This window comes from Delphinus delphis, chromosome 8, assembly GCF_949987515.2.
Source record: "Delphinus delphis chromosome 8, mDelDel1.2, whole genome shotgun sequence".
Lineage (NCBI taxonomy): Eukaryota > Metazoa > Chordata > Mammalia > Artiodactyla > Delphinidae > Delphinus > Delphinus delphis.
This window is the reverse complement of record NC_082690.1, coordinates 74,409,329-74,433,183: the sequence shown is the minus strand read 5'-3', so window position 1 is coordinate 74,433,183 and position 23,855 is coordinate 74,409,329. Positions and strand designations below refer to the sequence as shown.

At 45.6% G+C, this 23,855-nt stretch overlaps 1 protein-coding gene across 1 annotated transcript in view; it reads right to left on the bottom strand.

Annotated features, from left to right (window-relative positions):
- The window catches only part of NAV2 (neuron navigator 2), a 401,022-nt gene that overhangs the window by 123,696 nt on the left and 253,471 nt on the right, over nt 1-23,855 (bottom strand). The window contains exon 14 of the mRNA XM_060019685.1: nt 874-996. Coding sequence (XP_059875668.1) covers nt 874-996 — 123 coding nt within the window. The remainder of the gene's footprint in view (nt 1-873; nt 997-23,855) is intronic.

Below are 23,855 nucleotides of genomic sequence, written 5' to 3'. Positions count from 1 at the left end.
ACACAGCAATGAAGACCCAATGCAGCCGAAAATAAATAAATAAAAATAAATTTAAAATTCCATGCTATGTCTCATCAACCCAGATGTGGAAAGAGGTCGAGTATGCCAGAAAAATCCTTCAACAGTCAGATCATTAAAGGGTATTGAAATCTAGAAATATAGCACATCAGGGCTGGAAGGGATCTTGGAAATCATACAGTCTAAGCCCCTTCTTTAATAAATTGCTCATGGTCATAGAATTGGTTTGTGTCAGAGTAAAGACTAGAAACTTGGAGGCCAAATATTCTTCTTTATTATACTGTTTTCTGAAGCTCTTTTTGTCTCTGAAGCAATGAAGACCGGTCAAGTCCTATCATGTCAACTACTCAGCATGCAGTGTATAAAGCTACATGGTTAAGCCTTGCCTCCTATCACCAGGCAACCAGAGAATTATCGGGAAGCCTGCTCAGCCATGGCCAGGAGAGCGCTCTTCTACACACAGACCTTCTGTGCATCACCAGGGACTCTGTTCCTTCCGAGGTGCAACACCTAGAAAGCTGGCTAACAGAGGAAGCAAAGCAGATCCCCAGGGCCTGCTGAACTGATAAAGATGCAGTAGCAACAGTCAAAACAACAACAAAAACTGCCCAGCCTGAGTTCGCTGGGTTCCTGCTGTCAGAAGCACCATCCCACCCAGAAGCAGGATGCAAGAGCTGGTGAGCGGTCCTCTCCCTCCTGCTGTGTCAGCTCCTAACCAGAGGCCCAGCTTCAAGGCCTCCCAGCCTCTGGTGGGTTAAGGTAGCACCCATCCGCTCTCACTATCACTGCCCTCATTTCTCAGCCCCCCCTGGAATGACCTCCACACCTGAGCAACCCCGAGTGGAGCAGGCTTACCTGTCAGCATCTCCGAGGCCCAGGGAGGTGTTTCTTTGCAGGGTCTCCCGCACCACAGCCATCCCATCAGGGAGCCGGTTCAGGCGGCGGGTGTAGAGGCCAAGTCCACCATCGGTCATGTACCTTTGAAAGAAGAAGAGGATGACGCAAAGGTATGGTTAAGGGCAGGTCCTGTGCCATCCTGCGGTTCATATCCAGAAGTCCTGCACGGCCATCCTGTGCTCTACGGGGGAAGGAACTGAGGTTTTCCCAAGGCTCTGTCACTGATCACAGCACAGGGATAACTCAGCTGACTCAACCCAAAGGATCACCAGCTTGCTAGCAAAAATACGTCGGCTTAATTAACCCAAACTCACAGGAACCTATGAAGCAGAAGGGAACTAGTAAATAAAATTAACTGTCAGATGCATTCATGACATTCTTTTTAATGTCAGCAATTATACAAGCAGGTGTTTTACCTAAGTACTGTGAATGGAACTGACAAGTCATCGGCAAGTCATAGGGAAAAATGTTACAGAACAGTGCAATGGAAAAAGTAGGCAAGCTTTTAAGATGAAAAGAAAGAAAAGATGGAGGATACAAGAGCCAGCTTTGCCGTCGTGGGCAAGTCATTTCTCTGAGTCCTGTGTTTTTCATCTAAACTGTGTGAATATCACAGCCTTCCTGCATCACAAGGTGGACATGAGAATTAGTGAGATAAAGAATATCACAGTGCTCTATAATTTGTATAAGATCGTAGAAACAGAAGATGTTATTAGGACAGTCATCATCTTGAAGTAGCTACAAGGGTAAATTTCACCTCTGATACTGATGTCTTAAGGGGGGTGTCCCAAACTCTCTGAATAACAGTAATGCTCCTTGACTTTTCTAGATCTCTCGGTGATGCCACAAAGCTATCTTCTGATGAAATCAGTCAGGGGGAAGGGGAGACCCCTGAAACTTTCTGTAGAGATGGCTGACTATCTATCAATCAGACCAGTTCCTGAAAGATTAGCTACCAGTAGGAGGTAGTTCAGGTCCAAAGCAGCTTTACTTCATGGACCTTTGCTCCTCCACGACACCCCACAGAGGAGACTGCTTGTGCCATCACCCCCATCTCCAGAGGAGAACAAGAATTCAAAGCAAAATTCGATCAGAGCCAGAATCCAACTCAGATCCCTTAAATTCCCACATGGGCCCCATCAGATTGACCTGCAATGCATCTGAAAGTGCAAGTGATTTGCATTTCAAGTCAAATAATAGGAAGTAGGAAGACCAATGAACGAGAGGCTGTTTTGCTGCAACAGTCAGCTGAGCTCATCATGGAACGTTTCACTGCCTTTGGTATCTTGGCTTTAGAATATATGGCGTAGATCCTGAGGGTTCTCAATCCTTGAGATTCTTCCACCTCTAGTTTAGGAACTTCTTAGGATATATTCTTAGAAAAATGGACTTACAGGATGCTGTGGAGGTTTCCCAGAACCAGCAGGGTCAACTTAGGGTCAGAGAAGAAAGTTTTCACAGAAGCCATCTCCGGTGAGAAGGAGCTTCTGTTTTGGGTCAAAAGAACTCTCCCTTAGGGCAGCTTCCAGGATACCATGTCTGAACTGACTTCTCTGATGGCCCCGTTCACCCCCCGTTTATGACATTAATGATCACAATGCCAGCATAATGGAAAATCTGCTGAAGTCAGTCAAACCGATTGTTTGTGCACCAGCAAAACAACACAACAGACTGGCTTTTTTCACTCAACTGTACGATAAAAACCACCCTGTGAATATACTAAAACCCAACGAATTGTACTCTTTAAAATGGTGAATTTTATGGTATCTGACTTATTCCTCAAGAAAAAGGAAAAAAGAAAACCCAAAAACCCCAGCGACTGCAGCTGCAGTTAAATAATCATTTGTGTAATGACGTTTGGATGCTTGGTTCCCATGCTGCATAGTGAACTCCTTGATTGCAGGGACTATTTCATTTTGTTCAAATCTATATCCCATGTGCCTAACACACACTAAGTGCTTAATAAATATTGCTTGTGTTGAATGAAGCCCAAAGATACAGCCATAGGGTGAAGTTTAGCAAAAAACATTTTGGGAGGAAACCGATTACAGGTTCTTCTTCCTCTTAAATGTCAGCAAATTTGACATCTAAGACATATGGCAATTAAACTGTCTACCTGTCAGTCAACCCATCTGCCCATCCATCCACCCACCCACCCAGTCACCCAACAGATGCAGTGACCCTGGGTCCAGTGGTGGACTTCATGTGTGCATCCTACAATTAACATAAGGAGAAAAAAAAAACACCTACAGAAAAATGCAGTAACTCTGCCAGAGGCTAGACTTTCTCGAGTAAATGTCCTTTCAAGGAGATTTCAGTGGAAGCTCTTCAAAACACAATCTGCTGCACCGTTAAACAAGGCAGTTAATTTCGATTTTAGCAAAGTCTGCTCGGCCATATAGATAAACAAAAATTTTTCAACTGGGGAGATCTTGTCAAAGGACAAACTAATTTTAGCATTCATTTCCCTGCTGGATTTTTATTGCTGGTGAAACAACACACACGGTTGGGCAATTACACTTACCCGGGCATGTAGACGGAGGCCCCCACATACACAGCCCTGGTTTTCTGTGAAGGCCAAGAGCTGGTGAGCATTCCAGAGACTGAAAGCTGAGATGTGCTGCAGCCCCCAGCCCACTAACACCGGGTGCAAGATGGTGGTGTCAAAAACTGACCACCGATGAAGGTGGGGGGCCTTGGAGAGATGGGACTGGATGTGCTAACTTAGCTTGTCAGCTGCTGCTGGGAATTCTGATTTTGTTTAGGCAGAGAGGAGGGGAAAGACAAGGATAAATCAGGATCCTCTGCCTTCTCAAATGCACCCAAGACTGAAAGCCAGAATCGAATGTAACCAATGTGACAACGATCTAGTTTCTTTACAAATCTATTTCATTCATTGTGTGTGTGTGTGTGTGTGTGTGTGTGTGTGTGTGTGTGTGTGTGTGTGAGAGAGAGAGAGAGAGAGACAGAGAGACAGAGAGACAGACAGAGACAGAGGGAGAGAGAGAGAGAGAGAGAAAGAAAGAGAGGGAAGGAGGGAGGGAGGAGTCAGAAGTGGTTAAGGAAAAGAGGGAATTTACCTCTTCTCCCAGAGATTTGTAAAAACGTATTCAATCATATTTTTTTTTAATATTCAAACTAAATTCTATGTCCTCTCACTGCAAGACAGCACAGCACTGGAGATAGCTGTCACTTGAACCAGACTCACACTCAAGAACTTAAAGTATTTATTTCTAAAATTATTATCCACCAAATACAGTAGTCTGATTTATAAAAAGCTCTGTATATATTTTTAATAACTCTTCTGGTCTCAATGAAAAATATACATTTTTTGGTTCAACTCAAATTTCTACAGGAATTGGCTACTGAATGCATTAATATAGACTGCTGTCAGTTCATCCCTTTAGGAAGCATAATTTTAGAGATGAAGCCGTCACTGGTGTGCTGATCTAAAAGACCAGCCCTCGCCCTGGGAGGTGTAAAGGTTTATGTTCCTGACGGCTCAGGAGGCTGGGAGGGATGGCTGCATCCCATCTCTGGGATGCCGCTTTATCAGAGGCTCCCACTGCGTGGAGATGCAGTGACTTGCCTGAGGTCAGAAGGAAAGGAACCAGCTGATCTAGGGACCGAATCCCTGAGCACCAGGGCCACACTTTCCTTCTCCGTGGAGAAATAAATAATTAGTGCTGGAGCCTAATGAGGCGCTGGTAATATCCTAATGCTGGCTTCCTGGGGTCCTAAGCCACCAGGCAACTGAACAATTTCCACACTGTCCTCCCGGGTTCCGCAGTGATGGGTGGAGGTCCCGCTGCTTCCCCAGAGGCTCCTGGATGGAGAGCGGGAGCCTCTGCTAAAGAGACAGGGTGTCTGTGGGGTGTTTTTCTTGCTTTTCAAGGCTGGGGCGCCCTGGGGTGGCCCACGAGCATCAGAGTTAGGAGCATGGCTCTAACTTGTCAGCGAGTCCTGGGTTCAAAGTATCCCCTGCCCCTCGCTAGCTGAGGGCCCTTGCGTGCATCATTGCTAGCAAATACTAACGGTTACTGATGCTTGCTGGGTGCTGTGCTAAGTGCCTCACATAAGTCGTGACATCTTCAAAAGAGTCTTATCAAGTGTTATTTTTATCTCTATTTTTTAGATGAAGACAAGGAAACTGAGGTCAAGATCAAGTACAGGTAGGTGGGTTCTAATCCCAGCTTTGTCACTTTTGGAGGGTAATTTCTCCAAGTTTCAGTTTCCTCATCTGCAAGATGAGTGAAACTACAGATTAACCTCACAGGGCCGTGGTGGGTAGACTGAGACAGTGTGTATAATGCCCAGAGCCTGCTATATCAGGAGCCCTTAAAATTCATTAGCTGCTGTTACTATCAGCAGCAGCAATGGCTCGTATCTCTGAGTAGTGACTCTGCAGTCCCTCCTCCCCTTTCAATTCCACAAATATTACGTGCTCTGTGCCAGGCTGGGGCTACAGAGACAGAAAGGTCTCATTCCTGTCCTGCTTAGTGAAGCTCAAAGTCAACAAGGGTCTCAGATATGTAAATAGGTAACTCTCCTACTGCAGGACGAGCTGTATTCCAGACGGATGTATGACAGGCTCTGTGCATAAAGGGGAAGGAGTCACAGTTGGCCTTTGAAGGGTGCATAGGAGTTTGCCAGCCAAAGGAGGAGGATCCATCTAGGCACATAGATAACATGTACAAAAGCAAAGAGGAGGGTAAGAGGATGGGAAGTAGTTCACTGTTGCCAGAGCAGCAGGAACAAAGACAGGAGCTGGGCTGCAAGGGGACTGGGGCACAGTCGGGAAGGGCTGGGAGGCCAGGCAGGGCTGAGACGTTTGCCCGGAAGCCAGGGAAGCTATGAAGGTAGTAAAACAGTGAGTAACAGGTTTTCGATTCCTCCACCATTCAACACTCCATTTTTGGCAAGCACTGTCTCATGATATCTCCTGTAGATTTTTCAGAACACGCCACTTGTCCGGATCCTGTCTGAGTCACCCCAGACCTTCGGGAAATGACCAGACTTGCAGGCTAGACCTCACCATCCCTCCATCTAAAAGAGACCTGTGAAGGCAACAAGCCTATGACAAGGAACTTTCTCAACAAGATAGGTGCATCCTGTGTAACGGACAGGAGCTATGAAAAAGCTTTGGAATCTCATAGGACCTGTCAGAACAAATACGCTAAATTCTGAGTCCAACGCTGTCAACAGCTCTCTCCTCCTTTAAATGTACATAGTGAGGCAACAATGTAGAACAAGTGAAACTGGCTCCGTGAGTCACCTTCAGAAGGAGGGAAAGAGGACCCCTCCTTCCCAAAGTTCCCAACCTGGCGCATAAGGAACACAAACGGGCTGGCGCACTAATCGCAAAGGAAATCACCTTCTGTCAAGAACTGGGGGAGGTGAGAGGGGATGCGAAGGGAGAAAAATATGTACACTGATGTATTTCAGTGTATTCCTAATAGAGCACGCATAAAAAAATTTAAAACTCTCAGAGGCAAGAAGTGAAAGCAATACCGACAGAAAAAAAAAAAAATCGAGCCTCAGTGATTACTTTTCTTCAAAGAAATGTCAGCTTGTCTGTATTTCTGGGACACACATTTGGTTTAAATGTGAACATAGCAAAGAAAAATGGAATAAAAGAACTGCACATTTAAAAACTATTCCTTGCCAACATCAATATAAATATATGAACATATACATTAACAAATACTTCGTTGTATAAGGTTAAAGAAAATGATGTGGGCAGATGAAAAGACCTTGCATTCGAGTTTCACCAACACCCAAGTCCCCAAACAACCAATGCTTTCACAGTGCTCTTCTACTCCATTACAATAGGCCTGACATTTATATTCTAAGTTTATTAGGATGTAAATTGAGTTTCTGGACCAACCTGTAAAAGGATCCCTTTACTTTAGGGCCTCTTAGAAGTCAGATGAATAAATTTCACTCTGGGTCATGGAAGGACAAACTGACAAGCAAGTCTAACAAAGCTGCCTGAATCCTTTTGAAGAAAGTTGATCTTAGTGACAAAAAAGAATCTGCTACATTTGACTTAAGGCGAGAAGATGCATTTGAAACGCAAAAACATGGTTGGAAAAATCCAGATTTTTAAACTTTTCAGTGCTCTTTTTTGGGAGGATGTGAGAGTTCAGTTTTCCTCTCCAGCAAAAAAAAAAAAATAATAATAATAGTAAGACTGCAGCACTAAAATTTAGGTGAACACTTAAAGTTTTACCAATGAAACACTTGGAAACTGCTTTGCCCTCAGGTTTTAGGCACAAAATTTGAGGCAACTATGGCATATTTCATTTACCAATCCACCCCGCTGCTGCCCTCACCTCCAATGACAAGTACGGAAACGTATCACAGAGCAATTCTAAGACCCTACCCACTGCATAGCCTTCATATCTGAAAATCAAATAAAGGTGAGTCCTAATCAAAGAACAGGTTGCTGCTGCTTCTCTATCATGGACCACCCCAAACTGACACACAGTGAAATGAAACTTACAGCGGCCTTCAGAGAGAAAGTCTAAGTTTCGAATGTCTTTCTTCATTCGGTTTCCCTTCAATAATACAACTTCAGGCATAAATAATCCAGACTAGACCACACAAATAATCAAGAAACATTTCTTTGGTGTTCATGTCTTTTAGGGAACTCCTCCAATAACTCTGCTGCCCCTACAGGACCAGTTTCCTACCTTCCTGCTCGGAGCAGGGCTGGGGCAGAGATCAGCACGACTTCCCAGGGTGCTCTAGGACAGCTGGCTCTTCAGGACATCCCCGAGCTGGTATCTTGCTCTTTTTAGGAGGATATGAGAGTTCAATTTTCCTTTCCAGCAAAATCTGCCCTTATTTCGCTGAATCCTGGAGCAGCCACCCGAGGCCAGAGCACAGAACAGGGCTACGGCAGATAGATGTCACTTCCACTGCAGGGAAGTTCCTTCAATGGCCAGGCGCCACCAACGGGGAGCATCCACAGCTCAAGGGGCACCAGCTCCGTCTGTGGCTCATCTGCATCTCACTTCCGTCTCATCCAGTCAGTCCTGGCTGTGAAGTGAGTCAGACGATTGGGGAAACCCTGGCTCAATTCTCTGAGCCTGGTGTAGCAGGAAGGCAAGTCTGCAGAAGTGAGCCAGGCTCAGCAGGGCTGGAGCCTACTCTGGCTACCTAGTCACCGGAGCACGCCTCTCTGGGGAGCACTGCAAAGACGTTGCTAAGCAAGTCAGGCAAGAGCTCAGCTCCAGCAGGCCACGGAGACAGAGGTAACAGCGGGAAAAGGCAGGCCTGAGTAAAGGAGGAGTCAAAAGGTCCCAGGGGGGTCCATTAAGCCTCACTGGGTGAACGTGGTGCCACAGACTTTATTTCCGAAAGCTATAGGTGCTGCAAAGCTGCTTGAAGAGAACAGAAGGCACACTGCAGGGGTCATGCCGCAAAACTCAACACCTGCCTCATCCTCTACCTGCCGCCGAACCAGTAGCTTCGGCGGCAGCTGGCAACTTATTGGAACTGTGGCATCCCAGAACTCCCGAATCAGACCCTGCAGTTCAACAAAGTCCCCACGTCGTTCTAATGTGCATTAAAGAATGCAAAGCAGGGCTTCCCTGGTGGCGCAGTGGTTGAGAGTCCGCCTGCCGATGCAGGGGACGCGGGTTCGTGCCCCGGTCTGGGAAGATCCCACATGCCGCGGAGTGGCTGGGCCCGTGAGCCATGGCCGCTGAGCCTGCGCGTCCGGAGCCTGTGCTCCGCCACGGGAGAGGCCATAACAGTGAGAGGCCCGTGTACCGCAAAAAAAGGAGAGGCCACAACGGTGAGAGGCCCGCGTACCGCTAAAAAAGGAGAGGCCACAACGGTGAGAGGTCCGTGTACCGCAAAAAAAAAAAAAAAAACAAGAATGGAAAGCAGTGACCTCAGGCAGTGGTCTCTGTAGTGGGGAGCATAAGATGACCCACAGGGGTGAAAACGAAAATGCTTCTGTTTATATTCATTTCTTATCACGTCCCTTGTAAATCCTGTGTGTATGCAGGTATTATAGTATGCACAGTGTTTCAGTCACAAAGCATATGTATGTTTAAAAAACAAATATAGCATCTAATGGAAGAACAAGCTCTTTCTGACGCAACCAAAAGCAGTTTAGAGACCCCCATCTGAAGCAGAAATTCCTAAATCTTCTTAAGTTGTGGACCCCTCAGAGAAACCCCTGAAAGCCATGGAGCCTATTTCTCGTATGAATAAAACATGTATCTAGTTCAAGTCAGGTCACAGACCCCCCACCCCAACCCAGGCCCCGTGTTAGTGGCCCCTCTGCGGAGTTAGGGCAGAAGTGGATCCTGGCTGAGTCGGTCCCTTCGACATATACAGTTTCCGCAGAGCAAGGTGTTTGCTTGTCTTTGCTGTAAACGGACTTCGCGCTGGCACGTGGCATCGCTGTAACTCACAAGTCACCCTGGCTTCTAGCACACAGACTCGATCTCACCACTGCTGTGGGTTTGGGTTTGCCTCCACCAAACTCCTAGCAGAGGAGAGACTGATCTAGCGGGAAAATTCCTGCATGGTGAGGAAACATGCTGCTATGGTTCTCGCATCTTTTGCAGAATGTAATGTGGATTTTTACAAGTTTAACAAAATTCCATCTAGCACTGATTACCAGAGCATTTCGGTTTAGCTTGCCTACAGATCTATACATATATCAATGCTATACATATAAATCTGTAACTGTACTAATAAAATACACAGTCACACAGAGAGCCAGGGATTATAACAATTTATCCCTATTTATGACCCCTATTTAAATAAATACACACATATAAATTTTTCATTACAACCCATAACTATGCTTGTTTAAAATGGGTGTTGGCAGGGTACCCTACTGAAGAAAGGCTGCATGCTTTGGAAATTTGACAGTCCCCATGTCTGGAATTTGGTCTGGCCTGAATTCTCTTTATTGTGGCTCAACTGTCAGTGTGGGATTGCAGCAGGTATTTCTAGCATGAGCAGGAAGCTTTTTGTCCACCTACTGAAAGATGAAACACATTCTAGCACACAGGAGACGGTTCTCTAGACAAAGCCCCTTTAAGCTCTTTCTTGGAATGAAACAGATGGTGAAAGGAGACTGACTGATATCCAGGAATTCTCAAACCTTAGAATACACCCGAATCATCTGGGGAACCCGAGAAAAAGGCAGACTCCAAGGTCCCAGCTTCACAGATGCAGAATGCCCAAATCTGCGTTTTTAAATAGACCTTGTTTTTTTAAAGCATTTTGAGGTTTACAGAGAAACTGCATGGAGGAAAGTAGAGTTCCATTAAACTCCTTCTCCCCTTCCACCAGTTTCCCCTATTAACATCTTGCATCAGTGTGATACATTTGTTAAAACCGATAAACTAATACTGATACATTATTTGATACAAATAATTATTTGATACTAATAACTAACATTATTATCAATAATATTGATACACTATTAACCAAAACCCATAGCTTATGTTACAGTTCACTGTGCTGTATATAGTTCTATGGGTTTTGACAAGTGCATAACGATATGTATCCACTGTCACAGTATCACACAGCTAACATTTTATTGCCCTAAAAACGTCCTGTCCTCCCCTATTCATCCCTTCCCTCAAATCTGTATTTTTAACAGACATGTAATTTTCTTTTTCTTTCCTTTTTTTTTTTGGTTAAATAATTTTCTTGCAGTCAGGATCAAGCTGTCAGAAATGCTGGCTTAAGTCTTGAGAGCTGGATGGAGGAACTGTGAGCTAGACTGACCTCAGTTTCCCTAAGAGTTAGTTAAAAAGTCACCATAATGTGACTATAGTGTAACAGTAACTTAACTTTCAAATCTTTATAATAACTAGTCTTGGCCCTGCATATTAAGGAGGCAACATGCATGTTAAGAGTACCCGATCCCGGGCTTCCCTGGTGGCGCAGTGGTTGAGAGTCTGCCTGCCGATGCAGGGGACACGAGTTCGTGCCCCGGTCCGGGAAGATCCCACATGCCGCAGAGCGGCTGGGCCCGTGAGCCATGGCCGCTGAGCCTGCGCGTCCGGAGCCTGTGCATCCGGAGCCTGTGCTCCGCAACGGGAGAGGCCACAACAGTGAGAGCCCCGCGTACCTCAAAAAAAAAAAAAGAGTACCCGATCCCTGATTCCTAATGGCCCCTCCATCTCAGATCACGGCCTGATAAGAGCTGTTAGAACTCTAAGTTTCTTCTAAAGTATCAGTTAACTCTTGCACGTGGACTTTCAGGCCTACAGGCCCCAGAACAGTCCAACTGTGGAAGCCCACACTGGGAAGGGACGTAAGTGAGCAGTGCCAGCTATGCTGAATACAGAGTGCTGGGGGTCATCTGTGGGGGGCTCAGCGGGGGTGTCATAATTAGATGCCTTTACCCTGAAATGACCTTCTGTTTCAAAAGAATCCATCCTCCCAGGCACTTCTCACGCACTGGGACACGCTTGCCAATCTTCCGGTTGCTGCTACACCTTATCATTCCCATGATTTCTGACATGACTCCCCGACCCCTAAATCTCTGTACGACACAAGTTCACTTTTCACCTTGAGTCGACGGAATTTGTGCTGGTGTTCAGGGTTGTGCGTTTCCTTTCCAAGATGACTAGAGCTCCCAGCGGTGGGAATCGGACATCCAGAGTCTCCTTCCCTTTTGGTTGCATGTAGACACCCCTAGGTAGTAACCAGAGTCACTTCCAAACTGGGGAGAAGCCAGCTGCCACTTGACTTTAGGTTTATGTAAGTTCCACTTTGTCTCATCTACACTGTGGCTCAAAGAAATGCCCAGGGGTACTGAGGACAGGTGGAGGACGAAGGTGACTCACGCAACTGGGGGGCAACCCCTTCTGAGACATAAAGCAGGCCTTGGGACATCACCCAACCTCAGCAAAGATTTCTGAAAGCAGCTGGGAGGCTACAGGAAGCACCGTACTACAGCCCTATGCAGGCTGCTGCCCTAGAGATGGTCCACATTTTGAGGTGGTGTCATTTGTTCAGTACACGTTTATGCAGCCCCTGCTGTCAGGCAGGCACTGGCCTGGGTGCTAGGGATACAAGAATCAGATCCAGTCCTTGACCTTGAGGGGCTTAGAGTCTGGGTGAGGGGAACAGACATGTCAATGTTTGCATGGGGCTCAGCAAGGGCCAGAGCAGGGAGAAGGGCCAGAAAAGGCTTCTTAGAGGAAGAAACCCTCAAGCGGCATCTTGAAGGATGAGAAGGTGTTTGCCAGGCAGCCTTGGGTTGGGGCAAGGAAATTAGACAGTTCACACAGACATACGTGTATCAATACAAAGGATCTAAAATGTACAGTGGATTCACTGTGTGGTCTCAGATGCTAAATTTCTACTAGGTAACATTTTCATTAAGAAAATCATTATTCTGGGCACTCATTCTAAATGGAATTTGATAAATGTATTTCCAACACAAAGAAATACGTATATAGGCCTCTGGCTTTCAAGCACAGGGATTAAGCCAAAACTGGGTGACCCCAAGGATACTCGAATTACCTGCCACTAAATCCGGCAAGCCCAGTAGACACAACAGCTGACAACATAGGATGCCTGACCCTGTGTGCTTTTCCATTTGTCCATGAGCACTGGGTCACCTTCAGAAACAGCACCCAAGCAGCCAGCACACCAGGTCTCCATGGCAGTGGGCCCGTCGCTGGGGTGGGGCAGGAGTTTGGAAAAGCATATGTGATGTTATAAATTTACCACTTTAAACAAACAACTAAAAAGGCCCAATGATTTTTATAAGGTATTCTATAAAGTCTGACAGAATTTTGGTTCGTGTGTAACTACTAAAGAGACGGTAATTCTCTAAAGACACACTTATTCTTACTCTCACATTCCTCCTCCCCCCAATTCAGAGTGTGATGTCTTCACATTAAGGGATATGAGAGTTTCTGCTTTTTTTTTTTTTTTTTAAGTCTGAAAAACACTGAGTTAAAGTTCTGTGAGAATGGGAACCAGCCATTTTCCTCCTGGAGAGCTCAGATTTTGAACTACGTGAGCACCAGGCCTCCATATTAAGTGAGGCCATCTAAACATGCGTCGTACAGTCACAGCAGTGTCTCAGGATATATTCACACAGAAGGAACGAGACTGTGGCTGAGAGTGGGGATGGGGCCCCTCCCTGCCCTGAGCCACGACAGGCAGATCTCACAGCTGCCCCTTTGGGGTCCCACCCCTTCCCCCGAAGAAGCTGTAGTGCATAATCCTGGTAAAATAGGGCTGAAATTCTTAAAATCTTAAAAACAAAACAAAATTCTAAATTGAAAAGGCTTCCTGCACAAACCAAGGGCCACCGGAAAAAAGAAAAATCAGCCCAGCCTCCATCTTGGCGTTCCCCAGAAAATGCTTGGGTCTCTCCCATGTGAGTCACAGAAAAATGCCCTTTTCTACTAAGGCTGGTAAACGTCTGTCCTACTCCAAGAAGTGCCTGTGGGGTCCAACATGGTACAAACTCCAAAAAACAAACGATGTGCTCCTCAATGATTAAAACACCGTGCTTGAGTTGCCACAAGGTCCAGCAACCCCACTCCTGGGCATCTATCTGGAGAAAACCATAATTCGAAAAGATACATGCACCCCTATGTTCACAGCAGCACTGTTTACAATAGCCAAGACATGGAAGCAACCTAAATGTCCATTGACAGATGAATGGGTAAAGAAGATGTGGTACATACATACAATGGAATACTACTTAGCCATAAAAAGGAACAAAGTAATGCCACTTGCAGCAACACAGATGGACCTAGAGATTATCATACTGAGTGAAGTAAGTTGGAAAGAGAAAGACAAATACCATATGATATCATCTGTGTGTGGAATCTAAAATGTGACACAAATAAACTTATCTACGAAACAGAAACAGACTCACAGGCATAGAGAACAGACTTGTGGTTGCCAAGGAGGAGCGGGGGTGGGGGAAGAATGGCTTGGTAGTTTGGGCTTAGCAGATGCAAACTATTATATATAGGGTGGCTAAACAACAGGGTCCTACTGTACAGCACAGGGAACTATATTCAATATCCTGTGATAAACCATCATGGAAAAGAATTTAAAAAAACCCACCTTGCTCATCTGCACACTGACGTGCGGTGGCCTCACTCACCATGCTCTGCCTCCTCTAGCATCTTAGTGCTGAGATACTGGATGTCTTTTAAGATCATCTCACCCACCTCCCAGCCTGAAAAGGTTGTACCTCTAAAACATCACCTTAAATGCAACCAGGCATTAAGAAAAACACCAACAGGGACTTCCCTGGTGGCGCAGTGGTTAAGAATCTGCCTGCCAACGCAGGGGACACGGGTTCGAGCCCCGGTCTGGGAAGATCCCACATGCCGCGGAGCAACTAAGCCTGTGCGCCACAACTACTGAGCCTGCACTCTAGAGCCTGCAAGCCACAACTACTGAGCCCGTGAGCCAGAACTACTGAGCCCACGAGCCACAACTACTGAAGCCTGTGCTCCCAGAGCCCATGCCACTGCAATGAGAAGCCGGTGCACCGCAACGAAGAGTAGCCCCCGCTCGCCACAAGTAGAGAAAGCCCGCACACAGCAACGAAGACCCAACGCAGCCAAAACTAAAATAAATAAATAAATTTATTTAAAAAAAAAACATTAACCATTTAAGAAAAACACCAATAATACACAGTCTTACGGAACTATAGAATATTAGATCGGCGGGTGGTGGGAGGTTCCGAAGATTACTTGGTCTGATGATTTCTCAGATGCAGAACTGACACTCAGAGAGTTTAAGTGATTTACCCAAGGAAACACAAGTAGAAAGTAGCCACTGATGTGTTTTTATTTTAATATATTTTTGTGTTCAATAAATTTATCATGTTCAATAAATCTTTTACGATAAAATTAAAGTTTAGTTCCTTTTTTTTCCGTTTTGTTTTAACTGTTTACCTATTTATCTCCTCGTCTTCCAGCCTCTCACCCAAAGACTTCAACAAATGTATGACCAGTATTATTATAATTATGATTATTATTTTCAAGCTTGTACTTTTGCTTCACTATGCTCAGTCCCTAGATTCTGCCTAGAATTCTTGAGATAGGTACCTAACAAATGTTCTTGGTAGACTAAATGAAAGAATAAATAATAACCTAGAATTAAGTTGCTTTAATGTATGATATATGTGTTAAACATTTGGGGAATACAAAGAAGTGAGACATCCTTGCATTTACTTAGAGGAAAGTCAAATACATTAATAGAGGCTATGTTAGCTAAAGGATTCAAGAAGACTTCTAGGAAGATGGGGGTCCCCCAGGCAGGGGCAGCTAGTGAGAAAAGGCTTAGAGGGAGGGGTCATAGGTCCCATTCAAGGGACAGCATGGCATGAGCAGAGTACCCAGTGTAGGGAACAAGGTCAATGCCACTCTCAGTGGCTCATGAACCTGAGCTGAAGGCAGGCGTGTTGCCCCCTGGCTGAATTCCCCATTGTCCGTGATGTTCTAAAAAGGAGTAAAAAGTGAAACCAGTAGAGCAGGGAGTTCAGTTGGAAAGGCAAAAACTGCTTCCCTGTAGAATTTCAACAGGTATGGGCCTGGACAGTGCCACAGGCATGTTTGCAAGAAGGACAGGTGTGTCTCCCCACAGCAAGGCGGCTGCTGGAGCAAGGCGGCTGCTGGAGCTCGGCAGGTAACTTGGGCAGGAGACACCCAGCAGCCAAGAATCCAGGCAAACCAGCCAGCCTGGGGACAGACAGAGCGGCCCGGGCGGTGAACGTCCAGAGGGCACCCCCGTGGCAGCTGGAGCGCTGGCGGGAAGGGCAGGCTGGGAGGGAGCCAGAACCCCGGCCGGTGACCTCCAGAGCGGGAATCAAGCAAAAGCTGGTTGTCTACAGGATACTCAAGTTACCTGCTAGCAGGGCAGGGGGAGCTGCAGTCACAACAGCTGGCTGGTGCTGTACAAAGGCACAGGGTCTCTGAATTTCTCGCGCTTCCACTGGTTCAAACGTTTCCACTTTCACAAGAATGGGAGACAGATGAGCTGAAGGAATCATTCAAACAGGGCAGGGGCAAAGCCACACCCCCTCGACCCTGCATAGTGAGAGTGGGCTTATTCAATATTGTAACATTTTACACTTTAAAAAATCCAGCAATCCCATTCCTGGGCATATATCCAGAGAAAACTCTAATTTGAAAAGATACATGCACCCCAGTGTTCATAACAGCACTATTTACAATAGCCAAGACATGGAAATAACCTGAATGTCCATCAACAGATGAATGGATAAAGAAGATGTGGTACATATATACAATAGAATAGTACTCAGTCATAAAAAAGAACGAAATAATGCCATTTGCAGTGACATGGATGGACCTAGAGACTATCATAGTAAGTGAAATAAGCCATACAGAGAAGGACAAATGTTATATGATGATATTGCTTATATATAGAATCTAAAAAAAAAAATACAAATGAACTTATTTACAAAACAGAAATAGACCCACAGATATAGGAAGCAAATTTACAGTTACCAAAAGGGAAGGGGGGGATAAATTAGGTGTTTGGGATTTACACTACTGTATATAAAATAGATATATTCAGTTACATATATAACCGAATCACTGTGCTGTATACCTGAAACTAACACAACATTGTAAATCAACTATCTTTCAATTTTTAAAAATCTATCATTTTCACTATACAACCTAACAAGTGTAACTTTCAGTAACATCTCGGCAGGTGTGCAGCCCGAGCTCACAGTGATTCTCGACAGCTACTCTGACATCTGCCAGACCAGAACCTGCAGCGAGGGAAAGAAGCCGGTCTGATTCTTGTGTTTATTTGAAGGGGGCATGGGTGAGAACATTTTTCGAAGGGACAGCTTTGGTGTCCTGCTACCACCCACAGGCTGGCATGACCTGTGGAAACCAGTCTTGTCAAAGAGACCTTCTCCTGAAGACGACGCCCAACTCTGCTCCATCCTTATCAGGACCTCAGTCATTCCTATGGGAACTGGACCCCCTGAATCTTACACTTTTACAGGTCCTCTCTCTCAGCTTCTCACCTCATACAGGAATCCCTTCTACAACATGTGGACACAGGTTTCCAGATTCTGCTTGATTACTCTCAGGAACAGGAGGCTTATGTCCTTAAAACAGAGCCCAGCCCACTTTGACTAGGTCTGATTTTTAGCATGTTTTTCATTTACACTGATTAACAGTAACCTTGATGTTTCGGAAATTAAAAGTGAAAGTCTAACTGCCACCCACAATTTGAGTTTGGTCCTCTGGAACCTACTGCTTTTCTAAGTATTGTCCACGCCAAGCAGATCTAGTTTCTACAGATATTTCTATTACATTTTGAACCCTTTTTCCTTCCTCGTCACGCTTCCCTAAACAAACCTTTGCCTAATTCTGAACCTCTTGAAACCTGGCACCAAGAACAAAACAGACATTGTCTAACCAGCAGCTACTCTTTCACCTCCCACATTATTATCCTACTCATCAGCTGAAGGTTAGGATTTATAGAGCTCTCTAAAACCAAGAAACATCTTTGGGTCTCAGAACCTAAAACCCAGCAGGTGGCTGCACCCCTTAGTAGCTGGATGACCTTGGACAAGTGGCGTCTTTTATCCCCAGTTTCCACATCTATAAAATGGGGATAGTAACAGTGTTATAGGCCTCCTAGGATTTCCCTAAGAATCCAATGATTCAATACTTGAAAAGTGCCTGCCACGTTAAAAGTACTCCACAATCACTGGCTGCCGTTATTACCAGCAACAGCAGTATCATCAGCGGCAGTGGTACCACTGTTATAATTACCCTCTTTCCCTCTCCCTTCATTCCAAACATGTCACTAAACCCATACAGCAGGTATGGTAGAAGATGTTAGAAATGCAGGCGTAAAAAGACACAATCCCTCTGCTCAAGGATATCCTAGTCTAGGGGATAGACAGTTATACAAACAGACAAAGCAAAAGGAACTGAGATGAGCCATCTGGGAGGTTTTACCAGGTGTTTGGGACACAGGAGGAAGGCGAAGTCTGCTGGCATTGCCAGGGAAGGCCTCCCAGCTTCAGCAGATACTTAAAGGACTGTGGCAGGTGGATGGGAATGGACGGGGGAGGGATTTATGGACAGAGCAGCCACGTGCAAAAGGCACAGAGGTCTAAGAGTGTGGTATGCACATCAAGGAAAATGTCAGTGGTCCAGAGTGGCGGGACCAGGGTGCGTGGGGGAGGGCCGGGCAGTGAGGGGATGGTGGAGATGACAAGAAACGAGGCTGGGCAAGCAGGTCACTCGTTAGCTCCCCAAAGAAAAGCAAGGCCTCTTCTGTGCCATGCACTGTGGGGTACAGGAGATTCGTGGTCAGTAAGGAAGACGAGCTGTGTCTCCATGAAACTTACACTCCAATGTGGGACCACGGAGGGCCTTGTGTGTCATCATGCTGGACAATGCAGGGGGTAGGATGTGGCGGACTGTAACTTTCCGAAGATGACTCAGCAACGTCTCCATCCCACGTGGTCTTCTTCAAGGTGACCTTCCCACTGAGAGGTGGGATCTATGCTCCCTCTTTGAATCTGCTTTGGCCGATGTGGTCCAGTGAAAGTGACACTCTGGGACTTCCAAGGTAGATGAGAAAAGGAAAACTTTGCTTTGCTCACTGTATCCCTTGTCCTTGGGGGCTCTGAGACCTCCATGTTGTGAGGAAGCCAAGCCATCCTCACATCCTAACCTTCAAGTCATCCCAATCCAAGTGTTACGACGTGTGCGTGAACAAGCTGTGGAGTGACGTGTACTCCTGCTATCAAACCAGCTCCAGCCCTGGGGGCCTCCCTGCTGAGGCTCCAGACTCGGTAGAGCAGAGACAAGCCATCTCCGCTGTACCTTGTCCCGACTCCTGAGGCAGAGACCTGTGAGCAACATCAAATGCTGGTTTCAAGCAGCCAGGTTTTCAAGTCTTTTGTTATTACAGCCACAGAAACTCAAACACAGAGTTTACCCAGCAGGCAAGGTGGAGCCCCTGAGAAATTATAAGCAAGTGATAATGTAATCAGATTTATACTCTAGAAAGAGTTTCCTCACCCAAGTATAGGATAGATTTGTTGGATGGACGAGATCAGAGGCAAAGAAAGCAAGGAGGGGACGAATGCAAACATCTGGAGGAGAAACATGAACAGTAACACTAGAGGGAACCATGGCAGGAGAAAGTGAGGAGATGGAATCCATCAACCTTGGTGACTGGCCTTCCAGGAACAAGGGAACAGAAGAGGCTGAGATTCTTTCTGGGCTGTGGATGAGAAATGGATGTGGAAATACAGAAGAAATAGATTTGAAGGGGAGGAGAGGAGTTAGATTTTTCACATGTTTACACAACTTATAGGGTTTTCAGTAAAAACCCAACACAGTGGTTGCACTTCTGCTTTGCAGTCAGGTATCTGCATTTGAGTCCCGGCTCCCTAACTCACCAGGCTCTGCGACCCTGGGCAAGATACTGATGCCCTCCAAGCCCCCGCATCCTTGTCAGGAGAATGAGCAGATGACCACACAGATTACGGCAAGGCTGACAGGAAATAAGGTATAGAAAGTGCTGCACACAGTGCCAGGCATTTAATATTGCTCAGTAAACAATAACAGGTAGTTGTCATTACCACCATGATCCTTATTATTAACTGTTATGCATACTTGGTCAGAGGCTGGTGGGTTCTTTGTATGCAGGAGGCCTGGCTGCAGGGCATTGAATGGAAACTGTTCCCAGGAAACCTTGCACACACCTCTGGAGCATGGTTTATTCAAGCGTAAAGTCTGTGTCCGTGTCTAAAATAGCTACGCCAGCCTGCAAAGGCGGAAGGGAAACCAGTCTGTTAGCTGTCCTCAATTTCTGTCTCCCTCCCTCTCTCCCAACTTAACGGGTGAATGGTTTTAATTAACAACTCCCCCAGCATAAGGCAAAAGTCACTCGCTTAATAAAGCTCTAACTTGCCGTGCATGGTTCTGGGGTCTCCAGGTGGCGCTGAGCTTGTAATTGTGTGTTTTGTTTGGGTTCGCAGTGGGTGGGAGGCGACACGACTAGAATTTCCTTGGAGAAATTCAGTATCACATCAACAAAGGCTGGAAACAGTCGGCGATGGAAATCTCCACTTTCATGAGATTTTACAACAAGAAGCTAGGCTGCGGTGAGGTGCTTCAAGAAATCACCTTGCAAGGGGGACTCCAGCTCTGAACCTTCCTGACTCTGACCATCTCATTGATTTTTGTTTCCAAGACACACAGAACCAGTTTTGCCTCGGCTCACTTTCTGCGCACCAGCACGTGGAGAATGTTGATGCAAGTGTTTCTAAAGCTACAGCCAAGACCTGTGATATTTAATTGAAATGAAACATGAAATAATGCTTTTGAGGCAAATAAAAGTATCTGCTTTTGCCCCCTCCCCAGCCAGCCTCCTTGGTCCTCGCACAAGCATTGGCCAAGTATTTCTCAAAGTTTCTATGCAACTCAGCCCTCCAAGCCTTACCCTTCGAACCCTGCCCTCCATCTCTCTTTATAGTCCTAATGCTCCCTAATATGGCATAGGGGAGACCCAGGGTTTCCAATATCCACAGATGCCCACTCCTCCCTTTTGGTCGTGCCTTCCATATAATCAGAGCTACAGGGAGAAGCCATACTACAGAGTTCTTGGAGCACAGGCTCGGATTCCAGCCCAGTTAAACACTTGGTTCCAGCTGTTACTGTAATAGGGAAGAACAAATCAGACTCCATATTGGATCTGTTTCTTTTACTTGGTGTTCTACTGTTTTTGCTACAAGTTAAGAATGTTGCCAATTGCCTGAAGTATACAGGGTAGTTCTCAAGGCTCTGACCTTTAAAGGTATAACACTTTTCCATTCATATAGAGATAAAAAGTTGCAGAACAGAGCATAACATTTGTCTTATTGGAGGTTTACAGGAACATCGTGACCTGACCTACATGGGCAGCTGCAAGAACAAAGGATTCTGACACCAAGAAGTTTGCAAGGACCAACCACACTCCCTCTCTTTTAGTATAAACGAAGCCTGAATTCTAATTTGGGTGCGATGGTTCTTTGGGACACTAGTCTGCCATCTTTCCCATCTGCTGGCTTTGCAAACAGAGTCACTATTCCTTGCCCCAACAACTTGTCTCTCAATTTATTGGCCTGTCATGTCATGAGCAGTACAAGCCTGGACTCGGTAACATTACCACCTGTGTGACCCATTCAAGTAACTTAACCTCTCTGAGCTTGGTCTCCTCAATCATAAAAAAGGACGAAAAACAGCCTTTATCTCAAAGAACTGATGTAAACAGTAAGTGAGACAATGCATGTCACGAGCTCAACAGAGTGCCCAGCACATGACAGAGATCCCAAGGCAACTTAGCTGTTGTGAATTACAGCACCGCTACTGCAGGACAGGCAAAAAGACACGTGCTAGCAGGCACTGTTGGTCGACTTCTCTGTGGTCTTTTCCCATCTCAGCAGAGCCAAGACCACATTTATTCTGTCCCATGTTTCTAAAAAATTGAGCTGACTTCACCCTTTAAACTTCACTGCTCAAGTATGTGAAATTTCTCATTTCAAAACAGATGACCAGGTGATTACAAGCACAAAGCTCTGGGAACTGGGACATGGACTCCAACGATGCAGCAGAGAGAACCACAGACCCCCATCTCCCTCTTGTCCCAAGATCAAGAGGTGAATGTGGGCTTGATTTATAGCTGGAAGATGCTGGAGACAGTCATGGGCCTCTCCTTAGACTCTGACCTTATTTCACTTCGGGGTCTCAAAAATCATCAGCACTCCAGAGGTATCATGCCAGGGTATCTGTTTAACTCTGTAGTTATTTCAAGGTTAAGAGGAAAGGTTAAAACCTCCATTTCTCAGGAGATTTCTTATTAGGACCTGGGGATTCTGGAAGGGATGTGATGATTTTCCAAGCCATGCACAGAATCATGATTTGTTGTCATATCAGGGGGGGTTGCACTAGCCTTGAGCCCTCACAGATGTTTCTACAAGCTGTGTTGTTCTTTGTCTCTAGACCACAGGTAAGCTGCCTCCTGGCCCAGATGACTCATTTCTACTGATCATACAACAAGGTCTGCTGGCAGACTAATGGTTAATTTTATGTGTCAACTTGGCTAGGCTGTGAGACCTAGACACTTGGGCAAACATTAGCCTAGATACTGCTGTGAAGGTACTTTTTAGAGGCGATTGACATTTAAATCAGTAAACTTTGAGTAAAGCAGATTACTCTCCAGAATATGGGTGGGCTGCAGCTAATCAGTTGAAGGCCGAAAGAGAAAAAAGACAGATGTTCCCAGGGAAGAGGAAATTCTGCCTCCAGGCTGTGTTTGGACTTGAGATGCAACATCCTATCTTCCTCTGGAGAACCCTAATACACAGATGGACTCTGACCCAGTTAGCAGATATCTAGCTATTGTGCTCAAGAATAAGAAACAGCATTACATCATCATAATAGTGTTCTAAGTAGGATAAAAGAGTAGGAAGGCAAATAGATGCATAATGCCAAAAAGCCCAAAAGGAACAACCATTCTATATGTGCCAAACACTTTAGAAACACTATCTCCTTTCTTTCTCACTAAACACCTAAGAGGCAGGCTACCACTGAACAGGTGGGAAACACGCTCAGAAAAGGAAGCAAATTTGCCAAGGTCCACAGCTGGCAAGCAAGGAATATGAAGTCAGGTCTTCTGACCACGAGTCTAAAGTTTCCTCTATCACACCACGGCTCCAGAGCAGCATCATGAGAGGATCATGAGTTGCCAACAAAACTTAAATTTCTTATCCTGATCTGAGTACAGGCACATATGGTCTATTATTATTATTTTTTTTTTTTGAGTCTTTCAACATGGGCTTACTGTCTCAGGGCCAGAATACTCCCAACCTCATCCAAATGTTTCTTTTCATCTTCACCTCAACTCGAACTTGGTATCCTCCAACCTTGCTATCATAAATCTGTCGAGCCACTCTGTAGCTGCTGGCCCTTGAAAAAGAGCTGGAAAGGGTGTTGTCAGTGATCTATATGCTTAAGATAAAGATAAATATGACTGGGTTTTCTAGATGAGAGCTATGCAAAGGCTGAACAGGAAAAAGAGAGGACCTTCAGGTCTACCTGTGACATAGTTCTCTCCATTCAAGGGACATTTGCAAAGCACTCAGTAGTGAAAAAGGAGCCCGCAGACTCTATGAGAGAGGGTGTCTGGAGAGAAGCAGAAAATACCCAGCTAGAGCAAAGCAACAAAGGCACCACGATCACGCTGAAATTCCTGCACACAAAGGGAAAGACATAGCAGAATGGCAGCCATCTTTTTTCTCTCCTCCATGGGCTTAAAAAACAATGAAGTAAACGATTACCCTCTTGGGTCTTCATTTTTCTTATCAGTAAAATGAAAACATCCTATAAAGTTGAAGGGCTATGTAAGGTACCTGGCACACAGAAGGTGTGTGATACACGTTAGCCCCTATTCTCCGTCATCCATCGAGAGCTACAGAGTTGAAATATGTCTTTCCTGGATACGTAAGCACCCTTTGGTAAACGTGAGCTCACGGTCCCTCCTAATGAGGACCTATAATGATCAAAAGTGAGATCCCCAAAGAAGGGGTACCAAATGGTCAGCCTGAGAACAAATCTTGTCAGTGACATACTCCAACACACAGGCTGTCCTGGAGTGGGAGACTGGAAACCCTTCCTTTGGCCTGCCTTCTCGGGAGGCTCCAGGCAAAAGGCAGTAAAATTCCATTTAAAAAGTGTTTACTGGGCTTCCCTGGTGGCGCAGATACCCCGGAGCAAAGCCTGGGATGGAGAAGACACTTGTTAAATATTTGTTGATTTTCAGTCATTAAAATGCAGAGTCTCTCTGCAGCGTGGATTAATGGACCTAAGGCGGAATTTCCCTTGGTTGAACACCTGGGGCTGATCTGAGGAAGGCCAAAGCGG